The 18268-nt window shown below is 32.6% G+C and overlaps 1 protein-coding gene across 4 annotated transcripts in view; it reads left to right on the forward strand.

Annotated features, from left to right (window-relative positions):
* Positions 1–18268, forward strand: part of LOC115889554 (neprilysin-2) — a 152264-nt gene that overhangs the window by 69964 nt on the left and 64032 nt on the right. For 2 of the 4 annotated variants that reach the window (XM_030909592.1, XM_030909593.1), the window contains exon 1: positions 5767–6082. The exons of the other annotated variants lie outside the window; for them this stretch is intronic. In XM_030909592.1, the coding sequence (XP_030765452.1) occupies positions 5910–6082 (173 nt within the window). In that variant the 5' untranslated portion in view covers positions 5767–5909. Of the gene's footprint in view, positions 1–5766; positions 6083–18268 lie in introns of those variants that run through there. 4 annotated transcript variants of the gene reach the window in all.

The following is an 18268-nucleotide window of genomic DNA, read 5'->3' on the forward strand; positions in this document are numbered from 1 at the left end:
GTTGAAAATAATATGAGTTAGTATTTTTTGACAATATATTGTGTTTGCCGGAATCAATAAAGGACAGTGTTCGTTATATTATGTTATTTGCTGACACAGTTTCACTCAGTCAGTGATGGTTGGTTGGAATGTAGAATGTCTTGGAGGGGGGTTAATCACCGCGACTTTACAGATCTATTGTCTCCCCAGTTCTTGACATATAGCTCATCATACAGTTTCAGAACTTTGACAAAAACCAGTATCTGAGACGGTATTAAAGAAGTTAGTTCTACGTCTCCGATATCAAATGTACCAAAGTTTATGGCACGAATGGTTGTCGTCTCGGTGCACTCAATGATAAGGTGTTCTGGTGTTTCCCTATTTTCTTCACTGAATCTGCATTCGTCATTGCTTTTTAGCTTCAATCTACTGAGGCGTTCATTGAGGAGATAGTGTCCTGTCAAAAAATCCGGGAAAATCCGGAGATTATTCTTACTTAAATCAAGGAAAATCATTCATTTTTCTTAGTCGTAAGTTCTGAGAAATTTCTTCGAATGTCTTAGGCCATTGGAGGATTCCCATTGCAGAGTACAAGTACTTCATTTTCTTTGCCTAACTTGTTGAGCTGGTCAGTTGTTCACTTAGTGATAAGGTGTTCTGGTGTTAGTTCCCCTTTTTCCCCACACAATCTACACTCGCCGTTGATTTTCAGTTTCAGCTTACTGAGGTGTTCGTTGAGAAGACAGTGTCCTATTAGAAACCCCGTAACAATCCGAAGATTGTTTTTACTTAAATCAAGGAAAATCTTTGATTTTTCTTGGTCGTAAGTTCTGAGTATCTTTCTTGAGTGTCTTAGACCGTTGGAAGACTCTCATTCCAGGTTACGGATGGAGTCTTCCAGCATCCTCAGTTCCGCCTTTAGTTGGTTTCCACTTGGAAAACAGAACGGTTCTGATGCAGTTAGTGGAGTGTTAGCTCCTTTTCTAGCTAGATTATTTGCTGTTTCATTGCCTTCTATCCCTTGGTGAGCGGGCACCCAGAGTAGAATGACTTTATTTTCTCTGCCTAATTGCTTCTTTCTATCGATTCTTTGACCAACTTCGAATTGATGGTTACTATGAGTTGATCGCTTTTAATGTTGCTTGACTATCGGATAAGTTGGCTATTTCTTCTTTTCGATAGTTCTAAGATAAGTTGTACGCATATTTCGATAGCGTAGATTTCTGCCTGAAGGTTACTGGGGTAGGTGCCTATTGGTTCGTGAAAACATTTCTTTTAAATCAGTCAGTATATTCGTACTCCAGTTAAAGTGAATTTTTTTTTTATTTTTGCACATCATTATTAAATAATAAACATAAACTGTGTAAGAAGGGTTTTATTCCTGATGCGTTAAATTTTGCAAATTTAAAACTGAAAGTCTTTATTTGATAACAATATACCTAACAATAAAATATTTAGTATTTAATTCCCTGTGACACATATTTCAATGAACCGTTTGACGTGATCTGTATTATAGTAAGTGGTATACATAATATGGAATTTGAAATAAGCCGCACTGCGTCGCCATTTTGAATAATAGTAATAACTTGTTGGTGAAAATTGCGCTCTAGAAAAGAAATACAGGGTATCATTTGCTTATCACTGCTTTTGGCCTTAAACAAGAAGTGATATTCAACTTTTTTGAAAAGTTTTGATGAACTATATAAATTGTATGCAGAAGTTAAAAATTTATACGATAAAAATCAATGAAATTTTGGCCTGTGCAACGATTTTTGTTTGTCACCCGGTATAATATAGATATACTTCTACCATTTCACAAACATAGAAATTATAGTAAAAAAATTTAAACAATAATATATCTGAAAACAAATTGTTACTACTAAGAAAACCCATAATGGGTATCGAGACTAGATTGAAAGATAATGTCACACATCATGTGATGTAGTGGAGAGCAAAATCAAGAGGTTAAAATAAATGTTTTGATGAAATCTGATGCTTAAACTTCGATTAGTTAAATGTGTTTAAATTTAGATATATGTGAGTAAAGTGCAATATTAATTTTGCAATTTAATAATAAAACTTTATTATTAATAAATCAGCTGTCGTAGTTTATTGGACCAATTCAACTATTGAGATTTTTGTAATTTAACTACTTAAATATTTTCTCAATAAAACTATCTTTTTATACATACTAATAATAATCAATATTCTGAATTGGTATAGTATTTAAAAAAATCTGCTGTTTATTATTTTAAATTTTCTTAACAGCCTAACTTTTTTTAAAATAGAATTAAACTAACTATGGTAAGGTAAAATAATAAAAAGTGATTTGTTGTAATAATATTGTACGGATATGAAAGGTATAACAAAAAAATATCTATGGTACTATATATCTGATGTTAAAAACTTATTAACCATGGCACCATTAAAAGCATTCAATAAAATATTTCTTGTAAAAAAACTGATATTGAAGTATTGGTACATGAGTCAAGTAAATAAAACAGGGTGAACAAAGTCGAAAATTGTATTTTTTGTCATTTTACTATTATTTATATCTTGAAATTGAAAGAAAAAAAAAATATATATATATATATATATATATATATATATATATATATATATATATATATATATATATATATATATATATATATATATATATATATATAGATATGTACGAACATATGACAAAACCTAAAATTCAAAAAAGGAAATATTTCTATATAAATAATAACAATTCTAACTAACAATTTTTTTTTAAATTATCTATTACAATTAAAAAGTTTTAAGGTCAAGTGTGTTTTGTATGATAACAGGTAAAAAATGCTTATGGGAATTTAAGTTATACCTAGTGTTTCAACTGTAAAAATGTATCTTTTATTATACAAAATACACCTTTTGATCATCATAATATATCGGTCATATTGTTCGAACATCAAATGTAGCACTAACTACTTAATGCTACTTGAACCAAAATTCAAAGAATTGATCTGATTGGAACAGCACCTTTGGAGATTGCTGATTATCAAGGCTAACATTAACTTTTGATGCTACCGATCTAAGTAATTCGAGTGATTATTGACCAAATCACACTCAAAGATTTTGGAATCTAGATATTCTTCTGCTTATAAAAATTCGACACAATTATACTGCATTAATCATCTTTTGACAACATATTGTATTACGACAAAAAATCATTGACAAACTCATTCGCCATTGAAATTGTGCGACTGCTGCATTGGTTTCTTTAACATCTCTATAACACACTATAGAACAGTTATATCAACTGGCAGCGCAAAGATAAGGCGCAATTTAAGAGGTCCAGATGAAAACATGATACGCGCCATTTTACTAATTTTACAGGAGAGCAATGGACGGCTGGTGGTTATCAGGTTCTTTCCTTGTATTTTATACCTTTTCTAGGCATATATTAGAGGATTTAACAACTTATTGCCCTGCAGAATTTATACATGTTGTAGGGACCAATTAGACCTACCATAATATTGTAAAATCCTAAAATTAAGAAATTGGCGCTTATCAAGTTTTTCCCTGAACCCTTCATTTAGGACTGACGCCTGAATATCGAATTATACCTTTTTCAAGCCATTGGGACTTGGCTGGATGAAAGAACCAATACATATTGTTTTGAGTAAAAACGGACCCATTAAATTTTTTTTTTTTCACCGTGGCTTTCTAGGGACAAGTCTAAAATCTAACCATTGAATATAACGTTAATTCGACCAAACATAGTCTACGATCTTTTATTTTGAGTCCCTTTAAGTCATTCTCTTGTTTTTTAACATAATACTTTTAGAATATTAATTCCTTGTCATTTAATGGCTATCGTAAACACGTTATTCTCTCTTCGTCACAAAATTGCTGCACTTCCATTGTCATCAACGAAGACAAAATTTGCGCCAACTGCCCATCGAAATGAACGCACAATTGAGTTTAACACTTCCAGTCTAACACTTCGTGTCACTCGTCCTGTCATTCTTCCATCAATAAGAACTAATGGTGTTTGAACCCCTCTCATTATCCCAGCCCAAAACACTACATTAATACCCCTTTGAAACGGGGCTGAGCTGTAGCTAATCTGACTTGTTGTTCTGGAGCCCACACTCATGGATTCATCGAGAATCCGCTAAGTTTATTTGTGTCACATCTGAAAACATGACATTTTCTCAGTTTTGATTTTGTTCAACTATTTCCTGTGCCCATTGTAATCGTGTGCGTTTTTGCTGTTCTGTTAATTTTGGAATTCAGTGGTACAGTTTGTCTTGATACAATAACTGCCTCAAGCCGTGCAAGCTCTCTACATAAAGCGCTCGTTGTACTTCATGGATTCTTTCTAGGCAATTATTGACAACCGACGATGTTATGCTACATAACAGTAAATTTTTTCCAACCTCTTTCTGGTCGGTCCTTGACATTATTGGTTTCGCAAAACTTTTTATTAATTATTATTGAAATATCGCTTTGATTAACGCCTACAATTACTGCCACTTCATTTTTTGATACTATTCGACTTCTGTTAAAGTAGGAAATAACATTTCTTGGCATTTTTATACGATAATAGCTTGATCAATGCAGATGTGCTAAAATACTACATGTAAGATAATTATGAAGAAAATGAGAGTTAAAGTTTTTTAATGTTACTTAATTAAAATAAAACAAGCTGGAGAAGAAAACTTGACACAATGCTTTACTATATTTTAAATTTTATAATTACAAACTGAAGTAACTCAAAATACAACTGTGATCATTTTTAAGAATGTTTGTTTATATTTTTTGGACTTGAACCATTTCATCTCTGAAAATATTTGTAATTTTAGATATAAATTGGTTCATTGGTACATTTTTCTTCGTCATTTAGGGATTTGTTGACTTCCCATTGTCTGTTAATAGTGTTTTCTTCGATTTTTATAAAAATTATGGTATATAGACGGGATAAAGGGAAGAAGATATTTCATGTGTTGCCTGTGAGAGTGTATTACGTTACGTCTATATGAAATGAGAAGTTTTTTATTTCTCGTGCCGTTTTATTCAGATCAACAACATGTCACATAACTAAGTATTTGTAAGAAAAACAGCCCAACTTATTGATGTAGCAATAGTGAAAATAATGAAAAATCAAATTATACTTTCAGAAACGATAGAATCAGACCTTTCAAATGACTGATAATCTGCTTCACTTGGTGCAAATGGTTCTGACTTTGTTTCATTATCTTAATCAAAATAAATTAAAATATTAATTATTATTAAAAGATCTTTTTAGATCTAAACTTTACCACGTGTGTTAAAGTCGCGCACAGCGTTAAATTTTATGGACTTGATCCAGTTCACTTCTGAAAGGAATCAAGAGAATATTCAGAAAGCAAACAGAAACAGGCTATTGCTGCTTAATGCGTGAAGTATGACTTGATTCACTTTTCTACTGGAAAAAATAATATTCTATAAATGTATAAAGACGATTATTTTAAAATTTTATTTTTTTTTCTTGGAAATTAAAATGAACTTTTTTCTTGGAATTAAAATGGAAAGGATCCATTTTAATTCTAACCACTACATGTAATAATTTTGGACATATGTATATTTAAACCAAAATTCAAACAGTGATGTACTTAGAGAATGCCAATACTATACTGCTTAATGATTGTATTTTTATCTAAAATTTTAACAAGGTAGGTATTGTATCGCCAAAAAAAATGATAAGATACACCTTGTAGATCAATATCGTTAAAAAAAATCGTAAATCGTATACGCCTCGCTTAATTTTATTAATCGACGTAGTAATAATAACGAGCTAGCACCACTATCACATCGCAAAACTAATAAACGATAAAACAGGTCTTGGGCCAGCGAGATCAGTACCATTGATGGCGTTGTAGTGAGTGAATCGAGCAATATTATGAAACGACCGTTTACTGATGGGCAATGTTTTTACGGGACGAATACGAAGACAAAGTGATAGTGTTACGTTAGAAACACTTGGGTCTCCAACTGGTAGTGACAGATCTACTAGAAGTATGGCGCCAGTGTTGTTTGCTAACGTCGTGTATGCCGGTGTGCCCACCAAAATCAATGCAAAAGTGACTGAAAAGTGAGTTAAATTTGTTAATTGTTGAATGTTATAGTTAACGGATGTTTGTTTAAGTATGATAGACAATGTTTCATATAAAAGAAAACTGTTAAGTCTAGTATTTTAAAATTTGCGGAAAAATATTTTTGGAGATATTGGAAGGAATTCAAGACTAAAAAAAATAAAAAAGAATTAAACATTGAAAAAATACAAATAGCGCCAAATTTATAAAATAAATAATTTTTGAGTAACTAATCAAACAAAAAGGATTTTTTCATAGTGAAAATTTTTGTCATGACCAACCAACACCAACAAACAATATTAACTTTGGCATTAAGGTCTTCTTAAAGCAAGTCAATTTCTTCAAAAGCTTCAGAATTATTGGAAGTAAAAATTGAGCTATCGCTCTGCTGTATGTCCTTTGGCAAGTTCTCATTGTGGGATACATGTAGTTTAACTTAGCAGCTCTGTCATTAGTAAATCTGTTTCTCATTTCTGAATGAATATGAATAAATATAAACAATAAAACTGAGTGTGTGGATTTTTCAGTGTCTGAATCATCAAGATTTAAATTAAAAAAAAAAAATATTTTATTAGACCAAGATGCCAACCAAACCAATCCAAAATAAAATATTTTCTCATAATAACTAACCAATAGCCTAATAAGGACTGCAGTATCAGTATGGCACAATCTATACCTATATTGGCTTGCTCTAGAAATGTTTTAGAAGCTTTTGGTGCTTCAGTATTTTGTTGGCTTCAATAATAATTGTATCGAACAAAAACAGATTCCTAAATTTTAATTCCTTCCAGTGCGATTTTCTGCAGATAACTCTACTGTGTAAACAATCAAAGTGGGGTTAATTTGGCAAAACATTGTCTACAATCCCGCTTTTGAAGTTTCCTCCTGTAATTGTTTATTGTGTTAAAATATAATATACTATTGTATTAAAATATAATTTCCATTAGTTTTTCGTATTCAATGTATAAGAATTTTCAAAATCACAACATCCAAATAGATAAATTCTTTTTCTGTCAAACCTCTTGGTTTCCTTTTTTTTAGAACCATCAGATACTGTGAACTTTTAGACCAATGAGATATTTACTAACTCTTTTGTATATTAAGTTGAAAAATCTCTTAATTTGTACAAACACCGAAAGAATTAACTTGTAAATTGATTACTTAGAAGGATATAAATGAGACAGTATAAGCAAGTAACAACCAAATGCTCTCACTTTAGATTTGAAAGCCTATATATAGCCTTACATACGCACTTTTATTTAGAAAATAGCTATGATGAAAAAAGTATGAAATTATATATTCTATTTCACGGATATAAAAGGTAAAATAATGAAAAAGTTAGCAACATACTTAACAACTTCTACCATTGTACTTTAAAACAATAATATATTGATCTATAATAATTCTTATTCTTATTATTAATTTGTATTAAATTATGACTGTATCTGGTATTTGTAAATTGACTGACAATCATTTTTTTTTTTTTGAAAATCTAGAAAGTTCTTGTATTCTTCCAATTTTTTTAAACAAATTTGTGCATTAAATTTAGTGCTATTTTTATAATGCTTCAAATCACCTTAATCTTCAAATCGTTAAAATTTTAATAATGTGTCAAAGCTATAAATTTGGAAATTTTAAAAATTATATAGATTATGTAGCCTAAACCCGAGCCTAAACCTTTACATTTATTATTAAAAAAGTTTTTTTTCTTCATCTGCGAACTGTTAAATGAGGGTATGCTTTGGGCAATCAAAAAAGCAGTAAAGCTCATTAATAAATGAAGTAATAAAACATCATGGCCTATTGGGTGTCTCTTTGAAATAAATACCAAGTTGCTGAGAAAATCATATTTGATCATTTAATGATAACTATAATTATCGTGCACCATGAGTTTCAAACGAGGAAAAAAATAGTGGAAATGTATTTCGTAACTTGTTTTTTTGATACATTTTTTGCACGATTTGTTTGTTACATCGTGACTGTACATTTTAAATCAGTTGAAATAACAATAACTACCATTATACCATTATGGGTACTATATTAGGTATTAAAATAACGTGACAATAGATAGTGCTTAATTAGATGTGATAAGAAAACAATAACAAAAAACATATTTGAATAATTCGAAAAAAAATCATAGCTATTCGGAATAAATTATATCCAGGCAGTTATCAGTCTTAAGTTTGATATCCCAGTATACAATACACAAATATATATAAATACCAGCACATGCCTTTATTTATTTAGTTTTTTTTTTGGTTTTGCCTGATTAGATAGGAACAATTAAATAGTAATTATTAATGGCAATAATTCGTTTATCTAATGACAGCAAATATATATTTATATTTGTTAAAAGTAGACTAGCTGTTGTATATAACAAAATACTGAACAAAAGTAGTCTTCGAACTGCAACTACAACATCCATGTACCTACCACAAAAAAAAATCATATATAAAATAACATGTGAATGGGATACATCTTATTTTGGCGAAACATCTAGACCATTAAGGGTGGATGCAACGACATCCCGTAATCCTACTGTTAAAATATAACAACAAAAACTAGCTGATATGTTTTAACCGCAGGATTACGGGACGTCGTTGCAGCAACTCTAAATGTTCGAATTAAAGGACATAAAGATTATTTAAAAAGAGCGATTTTCGCAAATCTATTTATCAGCATTCACAGAGCACAGAGTAGATTTCACCAACGCAAAAATTATGATGAGAGAACCGATGGTCTCTAAAATAAAAATAAAAGAATATTTTTTAATCCAATCTAATATAAACAAAGATATTGCTAAAGCATCTGTAGAGGTTAGTATTGTATGGCTATCGCATCTTTGATTTTAAAAAACATAACATAAAGAAACATGTAATATATGTAAAAATTAAAAACAAACTAAAAATAATCATATACAGAAAGTTTGAAGCATTTTGGTTTTACCTCACTCATCATCATCATCACCCAGCCACTGAAGTTCACTGCTGGACGTAGGCCTCCCTCGTTTGTTTCCATAACTCCCTATCTTGAACTATTTGCATCCAGTTACTGTGGATACCTCCTTAAGTCGTCATGCCATCTGGTTGGAGGTCGGCCTCTACTCGTGTCTTGGTCTCCATTCTGTCATTTTTTTCATCCATCGTTTAGCCTTGCAATTTCATTTCAAACTAGTTATTTTCTCTATGGCATCAGTGATTCTTCGATATTTGGTACTTTGTCTCTCAGAAATAGCCCCAATATTGATCTTTCCATTGTTCTTCGCGTTATTCTGATTTTGCTTACAGTTTTCTTGGTTAATGTTATATACGTTAGAACAAGTAGTACGCATTGATTGAATACCTTTCTCTTCAAACATATCGAAAGTGCCCCTTTGAAAATGTATTTCAATCCTCCATAGGGGGCCCAAGTCAGTCCTATTCGTCTGTTAAGCTCGCAAGTTTGGTTATCGCGGCTTATACGTATTTCATGTCCCAAGTACTTGTAAGCAGTTGTTTTGCATTTGATATTGGTTAATATATTCCGCAGCCAATTACTAGGTTTGTTATCACTTGGGTATTTGAGATGTTGATTTTTACTCCCATTTGTTCAGAGGTTGCATTCGATTTTTGTAACATTTCTGGTGCTTTATTTACGCAATTGGATATCAAGACAATGTCATCAGCAAATCGCAGGTGGTTCAAGTTTTCGCCATTTATATTTATACCTAATTCATTCCATTCTATCTGTTTGCACATATATTGGAGCAAATTATTAAATAATTTCCGAGAGATGGTGTCGCATTGATGGCTTGGCATTAGTATAGTTGTTAGTATCTTCATGGAGCCTAACACAAGCTGCAGTATTCTCATATATTATATGTTTAATCACTGTGATATACCGATGATCTATACGAGAGTGAACTTGGAATTTTAACATTTTTTGTTGGCTGATGGTATCAAATGCCTTTTCGTAATCTACAAACACCTCAACTAACGGTCTATTATTGTATTCGACCGATTTCTCAATTAGGCTTTTTAGAGTTTGAAGGTGATCATTTGTGCCGAAACCTGATCTGAATCCGGATTGCTTTTGCGGTTGATGTTGGTCTAACTTGGCAGTGGCTTAGTTAATAAATAAATAAATAAATAAACTTTATTAACTTTTAGATTAGTACATAAAATAACAGCCGTTTCTTTCATAAAGGCACCTAAGACAATGTCTTGTGTTGTGCCTTGTTTTGAGAGTTACTTTCTTATTAAAAGTTAACTACACGCAGAAAGAAAGAGAAAAAGAAACATTATAAATATGTAATAAAAGTATACAAGCTATAATTCTAAAGGTTGATAATAATGGTTTGTCCTAGACCAACATGGAGTGCATTATCACATAATTGACAACTATATAAGATTTAATGTTCTTTTTGAAAATACGGCTAGAATATCTTCTGTATAACGAAGGTAAACTGTTATATAATTTTATTCCATTATAAGATATACTTTTTTGGCAGACTGATTTACTAACACGATCTATAGGAGTCATCTGTGCAGCTCGACTTCTGGTATTGTGTGAGTGGTGCGCATGATACAGATTGTTCTTCGAATGTATTAATATTAATATAGATTTAATATATAGACCTCTTACATTCAGGATACAATTTGTTGTATAGATATCTCTTACACTTACTCTACTTTTAATCTTGAATATGACGCGTATGATAAAATTCTCACAAACTTGTAACTTTTTTAGTGTGGTTTCATACGCCGAACCCCAAACAGATATGCCGTAACTAAGAATTGATTCGGCTAAGCTGCTATAAACGATAAGAAGTAGTTTTTGAGCTAGTACATTGCGCAATTGATAAAATCTGTATATAAGCTTTCTCATTCTTTTAGCCAGATAATCTATATGGAAAGTCCATTTTAAGTAGTGATCGATGAATACACCCAGGTATTTCACAACATTAGTTTGGATTACTCCGTCATTAAAACCTTTATATACATGGGACCCAATTGTCTACTTTGCCCTGCAGTCGGTGAGAAAGCCATATATATTTAGTTTTTGAGACATTTAAACTCAGTCTATTAGCATCCAGCCATTCTTTCACGTTTTGCAGTGAGGCTTGAGCTTTGTTCCACATCCTTTCCCATGAAAAATCTTCACAAAGCAAAATCGTATCATCCGCATATTTTACATTAGATATATAGATAGCTTGGCAGTAGCTCAGATATTTTATGTTTAAGACGTAGTGTATAATTGTTTTTAAAAATCGTTATAAATGTTTAAAAAAAGTGGCATTGATAATAATCAGGTTTAAACTTTGTACAAAAAGTAATTTAAAAACTAGGTTAAAAATGCTTTAAATTGATTGTTCTATTTTTTAAATATCAGTCGAAGTAGATCAGTCAGTAACGCCCTCCGATAATTACATGTTTTAAGTGAAATAATGTGTTTTTTTTTCAGGTCAGTATCGTGATAATTAATCATATTATTAAGTAGATATCGAGATAGTTTGACATACAGGGTGTTTCTAAAAAGATTGACTTGATTTTTAAACGGCACCCTGGGTATTTTTTTTACTTTATTCGATAGAGAATGACACTCTGAATAAAATGACATACCATATATGCCAACTTTCGATATTCTCGCTTAAAAAAATCGTATTTTAAATTTCAATCTAGAGCGCCATGGTAAATTTTAACCAAGGAGCCTTGGAAAAATAGATTTGATCGTCTAATGTTTTTCGTGTCTTGTCCTGGCTGGTTAAAATATGTCCTCATTAGCATATTATTTGGAAAAAACATTTTTTTACGAATAATTTGGTACCACACACGACGTTATGATCATGGCACTGTAAACTGAGATTCCAAATGCTATTTTGTTAAAAAATCTGAAAACAATATGTAACATGTGGAAGAGATCAAACTAAATATTCATAATATAATCGCAACCACCCACTCCGAAAAAAACTGTAAAATTTTTTAAATTCACCAAATTTTTATCAATTATTGAGTTTTCCAAGTTTTGAGTATACATTAAAATGATTGGCATTCAAAACTAATTCTTTCATTATAGTTTCACTATAATTTTTCACAACATTTCTTTCTGCGTGATATCCACAGCCTAACCCACCTTCAACAAGTTATTCGTCGTTTTTGATGTTTCATAATATTTCGTAATTCATGTAAATAATTTTTTTGTCATCCTGTCCGATTATCAAAGAGCATTAGTAGCGATTAACTCAGTAACCATAAATTCGAAGTTGGTCAAAGAATGCCCAGAGAAGCTGAACAAGTGGGAACTAGGGTGCCTACTCTGGGTGCCAGCCCACCAAAGGATAGAAGATAATGAAAAAGCAAACGATTCAGTTAGAAAAAGAGCGAACACTACTAACTGCACCAGAACAGTTCTGCTTCTCAAGTAGGAACCAACTTAAAGCAGTTCAAGAACCTGAAAGACTCCATCCGTAACCTGGAATGGGAATCCTATAAAGGTTGTAGAGAAAAATCAAAGATTTTCCTTGATTTAAGTTAGAACAACATTTGGATATTCACGGATTTTTTTTAACAGGCCACTGTCTCCTCAATGAACACCACAGTAAATTGAAGCTAATAAACAATGGCGAATGCGGATTCTGTGGGGAAAATGGAGAAACACCAGGACACCTCCTCATTATTGAGTGCACCGAGACGACAACCTGATATAACGATAACCTCTGTAGAACCGTCTCAGATACAGGTTTTTCTCAAAGTCCTGAGACTATATGATCAGTTACAACTCATACTAACAATTCATACTTTGCGAAGAACTGGTTGTAATTCTGTTTTAAACATTTTATTCTGACAAGATCATCGATATAATGTCTGGACAAAGTTTAAACTGGCAAAATTAAACCTGCGCCGCGCCGTTTCATTACTTCAATAATAGCAAATCAGTAAAACTGCATCAGTAAAGTTAAGAGGTGGGAGCTTGACCGGTTGGCTAAAAATATATTTAAAATTGGCTTGGAAGTGAGGAGACAATACATGTCTATAAGTATAAATTTACTTAAAATATCACATAGATTTTAATTTCTAACCCAACTGTGAGGCCGATTTGTGTTGTCGGTCATATTTGTCAATTAATCAATCATAAAAATAATAACATTGCATATACTTCTGAATTAAAAATAAATGTCGTGCAAGGTCCCTATTAATTGTTTCGATAACTTCGTGACATAAACTATATTAAATTACTTCATTCATGTTTATTATTAGTGTCCAATTAAAACGCTAATGGACTAATCTACATCAATTAACATAGTATTAATAGTATACGTACCGATATTTGTAAATACAGTTATTAATCGATTCTAAATTCTAAATTAACTAAGTAAACATAAAAATATTAATACGATATGTTTTGACTGTACGTGTGTACGATTGCGAGACATCAACAAGAAGTTCAAAAGTTAGATATAAATAGCTCTAGTAATTATATTGTATTAGAGAATCAAGAACAGTTTTAATTGTTATGTCATATTTATTGTTTCGCCTATTTATAGATATACCAAGCCACGCATAATGATTAATATAGGTAGTTCGATTATTTTGAAGGATTTTGGGATTAGTGATTGTTAGCGATGTTGAAACAAATTATCGATCGAAAAATTTTAACAAATTATGTTAATTCATTGACGTCAATTCTTTTAGGAATTCTTTTTCTGGTGTGAATCTTTCTTGAAAGTGAGATCTCATGTAAAACCAAGTCAGTTTATTTTATTTAGTTTCTATTTAAGCTCCTATTCAACAATTTTTTTTTATAAATTGTTAGTATTATATTAAGAGAAGAATGGGAAAGCAACCGAGTAATGAACACTCAAGAGATAGCAGTCTACACAGATGCTCCCGCAACTTCAGGAGGTCCAGGTATAGGTATCTTCTCAGAGAAACTAGACATCCGACGATCTTTAATTGCTATCGGATGGCTGTAATGTTCTACAAGCAGAGGTTTACGCCATAAAGGAAGCGGCTAGTTGTATACTAAAGGAAATTGCTGATAGATCAATAGGGGATATCGTAATATACTCTGACAGCTTGGGCGCTTTAAGAAGCATCACCATGCAATCAGTGAGATCGAAAACTGTGATGGAATGCCGAGAAGCAGTGTCCTAGCTGCATCAAGACGTGGGCAATCAGGTAGCAGACAGGCTCGCCAAAGAGGGGGCCAGGGGAGAAGCCGTGGCAGATGACCCACCACCTGTGACGATCAACACACTGAAGGAAGCTACAGGAACTGCCATCAAGGCCAAGCAGCAAGAGCCGTGGTAACACCGTGAAGACTGCGCTTCAGCTCGAAGACTATGGCCACTGGTAGATAGCAAAAATACAAAATAACTACTAGAACACAAAAAGAACCTAGTACGCATAATTGTAGGTGTCGTCACTGGAAACTGTCCCACGGGGGTAAACCTCGTGAGATGAAAAATTTCCAACGACGACTACTGCAGAGAATACGGAGAAGAAGAAGAAACCATAGAACACCTGCTGTGCCACTGTCCGGCACTGGAATTCCGACGCTTTAAAACTTTAGGGCAAAGTTTTTTGGAGGGACTAGAGGAAGCAGCAGAAGCCAACATCAGCGACATCGGGAACTTTGCAAAGAGCTGGAAGTGCTTTGACACAAAGAAAGAATAAGAGGAAGGTTTGGTACAACAATACAGGGGTATCGCAATGGGCCCAAGGTCTCCGAGCGAGGGATCAAACATGATCCCAAATCCCAGCAGCCTAACCTAACCTAACCTAGTATCAATATTAAACATCTTTATTTCGGAATAGTTATAATGACTTGGGAATTGCACGGCACCATCATTATAAAAGAATAATCTATAATTTCGATTAGTAAGTAAATCTAAACAGTGCACTTAAGAATAAAGTTTTTTTAATTAGTACAATATTATATATCGTGCAAAGTGAGCCAGTGACAAAATTAAAGAAATTTGACAAAGGATAATTCATAAACTGCCTGGAAGAGGTGCCCGGTGGCGTAGAGGTACAGTCTGGCAATCTCAAGGTGTGGGTTCGATTCCCACACCCGGCATTTCATCAGCCGACTATTTTTATTAAAATAAAAATAGTTTGGGTACCTAGGTCGACTCAGCCTTAAATGAGTACATGGGATTCACAATCCTGAGGTAATAATAGGCGGTTGAAGCGTAGTGCTAGCCACATTACCTTCATTGTATACCGAACGGCTCTAGTATAGCAAGCTGTACCTTGCTACTCCCAAGGCGTTAAACGCTATATAGCTATTATTATATAGAATTCATAAACTATGAGGTATAATTACTAGATATTTTGACAATCTAGCCAGTTATAGTATGTCTTCATGTTTAGTAAAAGTTAATATTCTTGCTTTATTACAACGAAGTTACAGGGTGGTCAAAAGTGCCGCTAATACTTTCGAGAAAAGGATGGTACGGCTGTGCCCGATTTGGCTGGGGCACTGCCGTGCCCCCAGATTTAGAAGGATTGTGGGCATTGATATAAATTATTACTATTTTTCAATACAACTATCTGTTCAACATGGACTTACATTATTACTTACATAGTTTATTTTTGTTTCTTCATACAAAATAAATTGATCGTAATCGGCAAAGTGACTTTTATAGAATAAAACTAATTCATGATACCGTAATATTCGTTTTATCGCGAAAAAATGTTACTAGCGAGTAATCTAATTTTTTCTGTTTTTTTTTTTGAAGATCCTTGCACTACACCAATGACATTGTCAAGTCTTGAAGAAAAAATTATATTAAATCTGAAGTCAAATCAAACTGTAAATATACAAACGGTTTTTTTACAATTTCTTGTATATGTTGTGTCAAAACAAATCAATGTATAAAATGTCTATACCTTTGTAGCGGATTCATCTCTCCAAAAAAGTTCTATGGGTATTTTGCCACTGTAAAAAAAGTAAGAAAGGGCGATTTTCACAAATCTAAGAATTGTCTGTAATTGACTGTAAAACAAAAATAAAGAGTTTTTTTTAATACAATCTAATAAAAATAAATGTACTGCTCATGCATCTGTAAATGTTAGTAATGCATGGCAATCGCTTCTTTGATTTTAAAGAAAATAACATAACAAATTAAAAAAAAACATACAGAAAGTTTCAAGCTTTTTGGTTTTACCTTACTAAAGAATTGTTATCAGGTAGTAATTGTTAATTTTGAAGTTTAACCCTTAACAGGCGTGGTCGTAAATTTTAGCACTCCATGCGTTGCGGAGTCCCTGGGACTCCAAAATATACAGTTACGCTGTATTAGTGTTATCATAACATAATATTTTTTTCGTTATATACATCGTTAAACACTTACAAGGAAATATATTTTTATTTTTACAGCCATATTATTTACAAAATAAAGCAAAAAAAAGCAAACAAGCCAAAAGTAATACAGTTTGTACAAAATGAACATTATGGTACATTTCATCGTATTTTACAAAAAGAAATTTATAAACAACAAACATTATGTAAAATCGTTATTTTTGGGGCTTACTCAACCGGGTCTCACAATGCAAATTCACCTAAAATATCCCTTTAGTTGGTCATTGGCAAGCACTCTCTCATTGTACATGAAAATAACAAAACAAACATTTACTGATCTGGATAAAATTGATAGTTACTCCGCCCCCTAGCCACTGACATCACTGACATTCTATTCAATATATCCCATTCCATATCTTCCATCTAATTCAATCATTTATTCGGATCTATTGGTTAATAATCTTCAACAACTAGCTAGTGTCACCTGAAATAGTATAGGGGCTTCCCCCGGACGCAATTCTGTCGCTAAACAGATTCGCATCCCAATCGAATAAGCTATTTGGGTGGCTCACCATCCCAACGCCGCATCGTCAATCGAGAAGACATTATGGAGACCTCAAACTCTCAAGACCAACTCGAAGGCAGGACGTCACAGAGGTTTTCTTACCGTGGTCAAACGACCCCGTTGGCTTACAGTCAAACAACTTGCAACTATATTAGTCAAAAGACTCGCAACCTCCATTTGTCAGCTCTGTGACAAAACACAACACTACAGCCGGCCGGCTATCAACGACTGACTGATGCCGCGCCCGTGCATGTTAAGCCTCCTCTTACATCACAATTTTACCTGATCACAAATATTTACATCGCTTGCCAATGAATCATACTGTTTTCTCTAATCGACTTTCAAATAGAGTGTTTTAGCATTACTAGATAAATAAATAGAGAGTTTCTGAAGGAAAGCATATTCTTTATTAGAATAGTGAATAAATAAAAGCATTATCATAACAAACTTATTTTCCAAGTTTTACAATTACTTATAGAAAAACGTGATCACCAAGGTGGGAACTACAAAAAAGAGAATACAACCACCACTAATGTAAAATTGCAAAAAATTGACAAGTGTTTAAAAACAAATCAAGTGTAGCTTTTATTTAGGAATCTTCGGTGTTTTCTATGCATTGAACACACAATTTTCTTGAATATTTGATTAAACAGAAATATTTTTTAGTTGGATCAGTTGTGTCACTGTCCTCTAAAGTTTCAGTAACCTCCATCTCATCTTGATCATCAGATTCATTGGCAGACATCTCACTCGCCATCACTTGTGATAACATTTTCTGTAGTAACATGGCTCTCAGGTTCTTGATCTTGGTCAGAAAACTCTTCCTCACTTTCATTAAACCATCTTAATATAGTTTCTTCAAAGTTATGATCTGTGGCTTTAGCCACCTTTAATTTCTTAGACATAGTCACTAACGACTAGTCACTATGACTATGTGGGTACCATCACCATAGGAAGCTACTAGACGACGCGCGTCGCTTGGTCGACAAATACGAAAGTTATGGAACAATTTATTTTAACTAGAGTCCCAGGGACTAACGCCGGTTAAGGGTTAACTCGATATAATGTCATTTTAACAGAACGTCAGCGGTTTTTGTAGACATATCTGTTTTAAAAAAACCAAAGTGTTCTCAAGTAGTTGCATTTAGATATTTTAAATAGCTTAATTAAAAAAAAATTCTTTGTTCCGAAACGTTAAGTATTTTTTTGTCCGTTTGGCAAATTTGTTTGTTAGTAAACCATAAACCACTGCTGACAATAGTCTTAGTTGGATTATCGCAGCAGTGTTTACAAAAATAACTATTTTATTTTGTAGATTTTTTTACAGTTGCGAAAT

Source organism: Sitophilus oryzae, unplaced genomic scaffold (genome assembly GCF_002938485.1).
Source record: "Sitophilus oryzae breed Bouriz unplaced genomic scaffold, Soryzae_2.0 scaffold_815_pilon_pilon, whole genome shotgun sequence".
Classification (NCBI taxonomy): Eukaryota; Metazoa; Arthropoda; class Insecta; order Coleoptera; family Curculionidae; genus Sitophilus; species Sitophilus oryzae.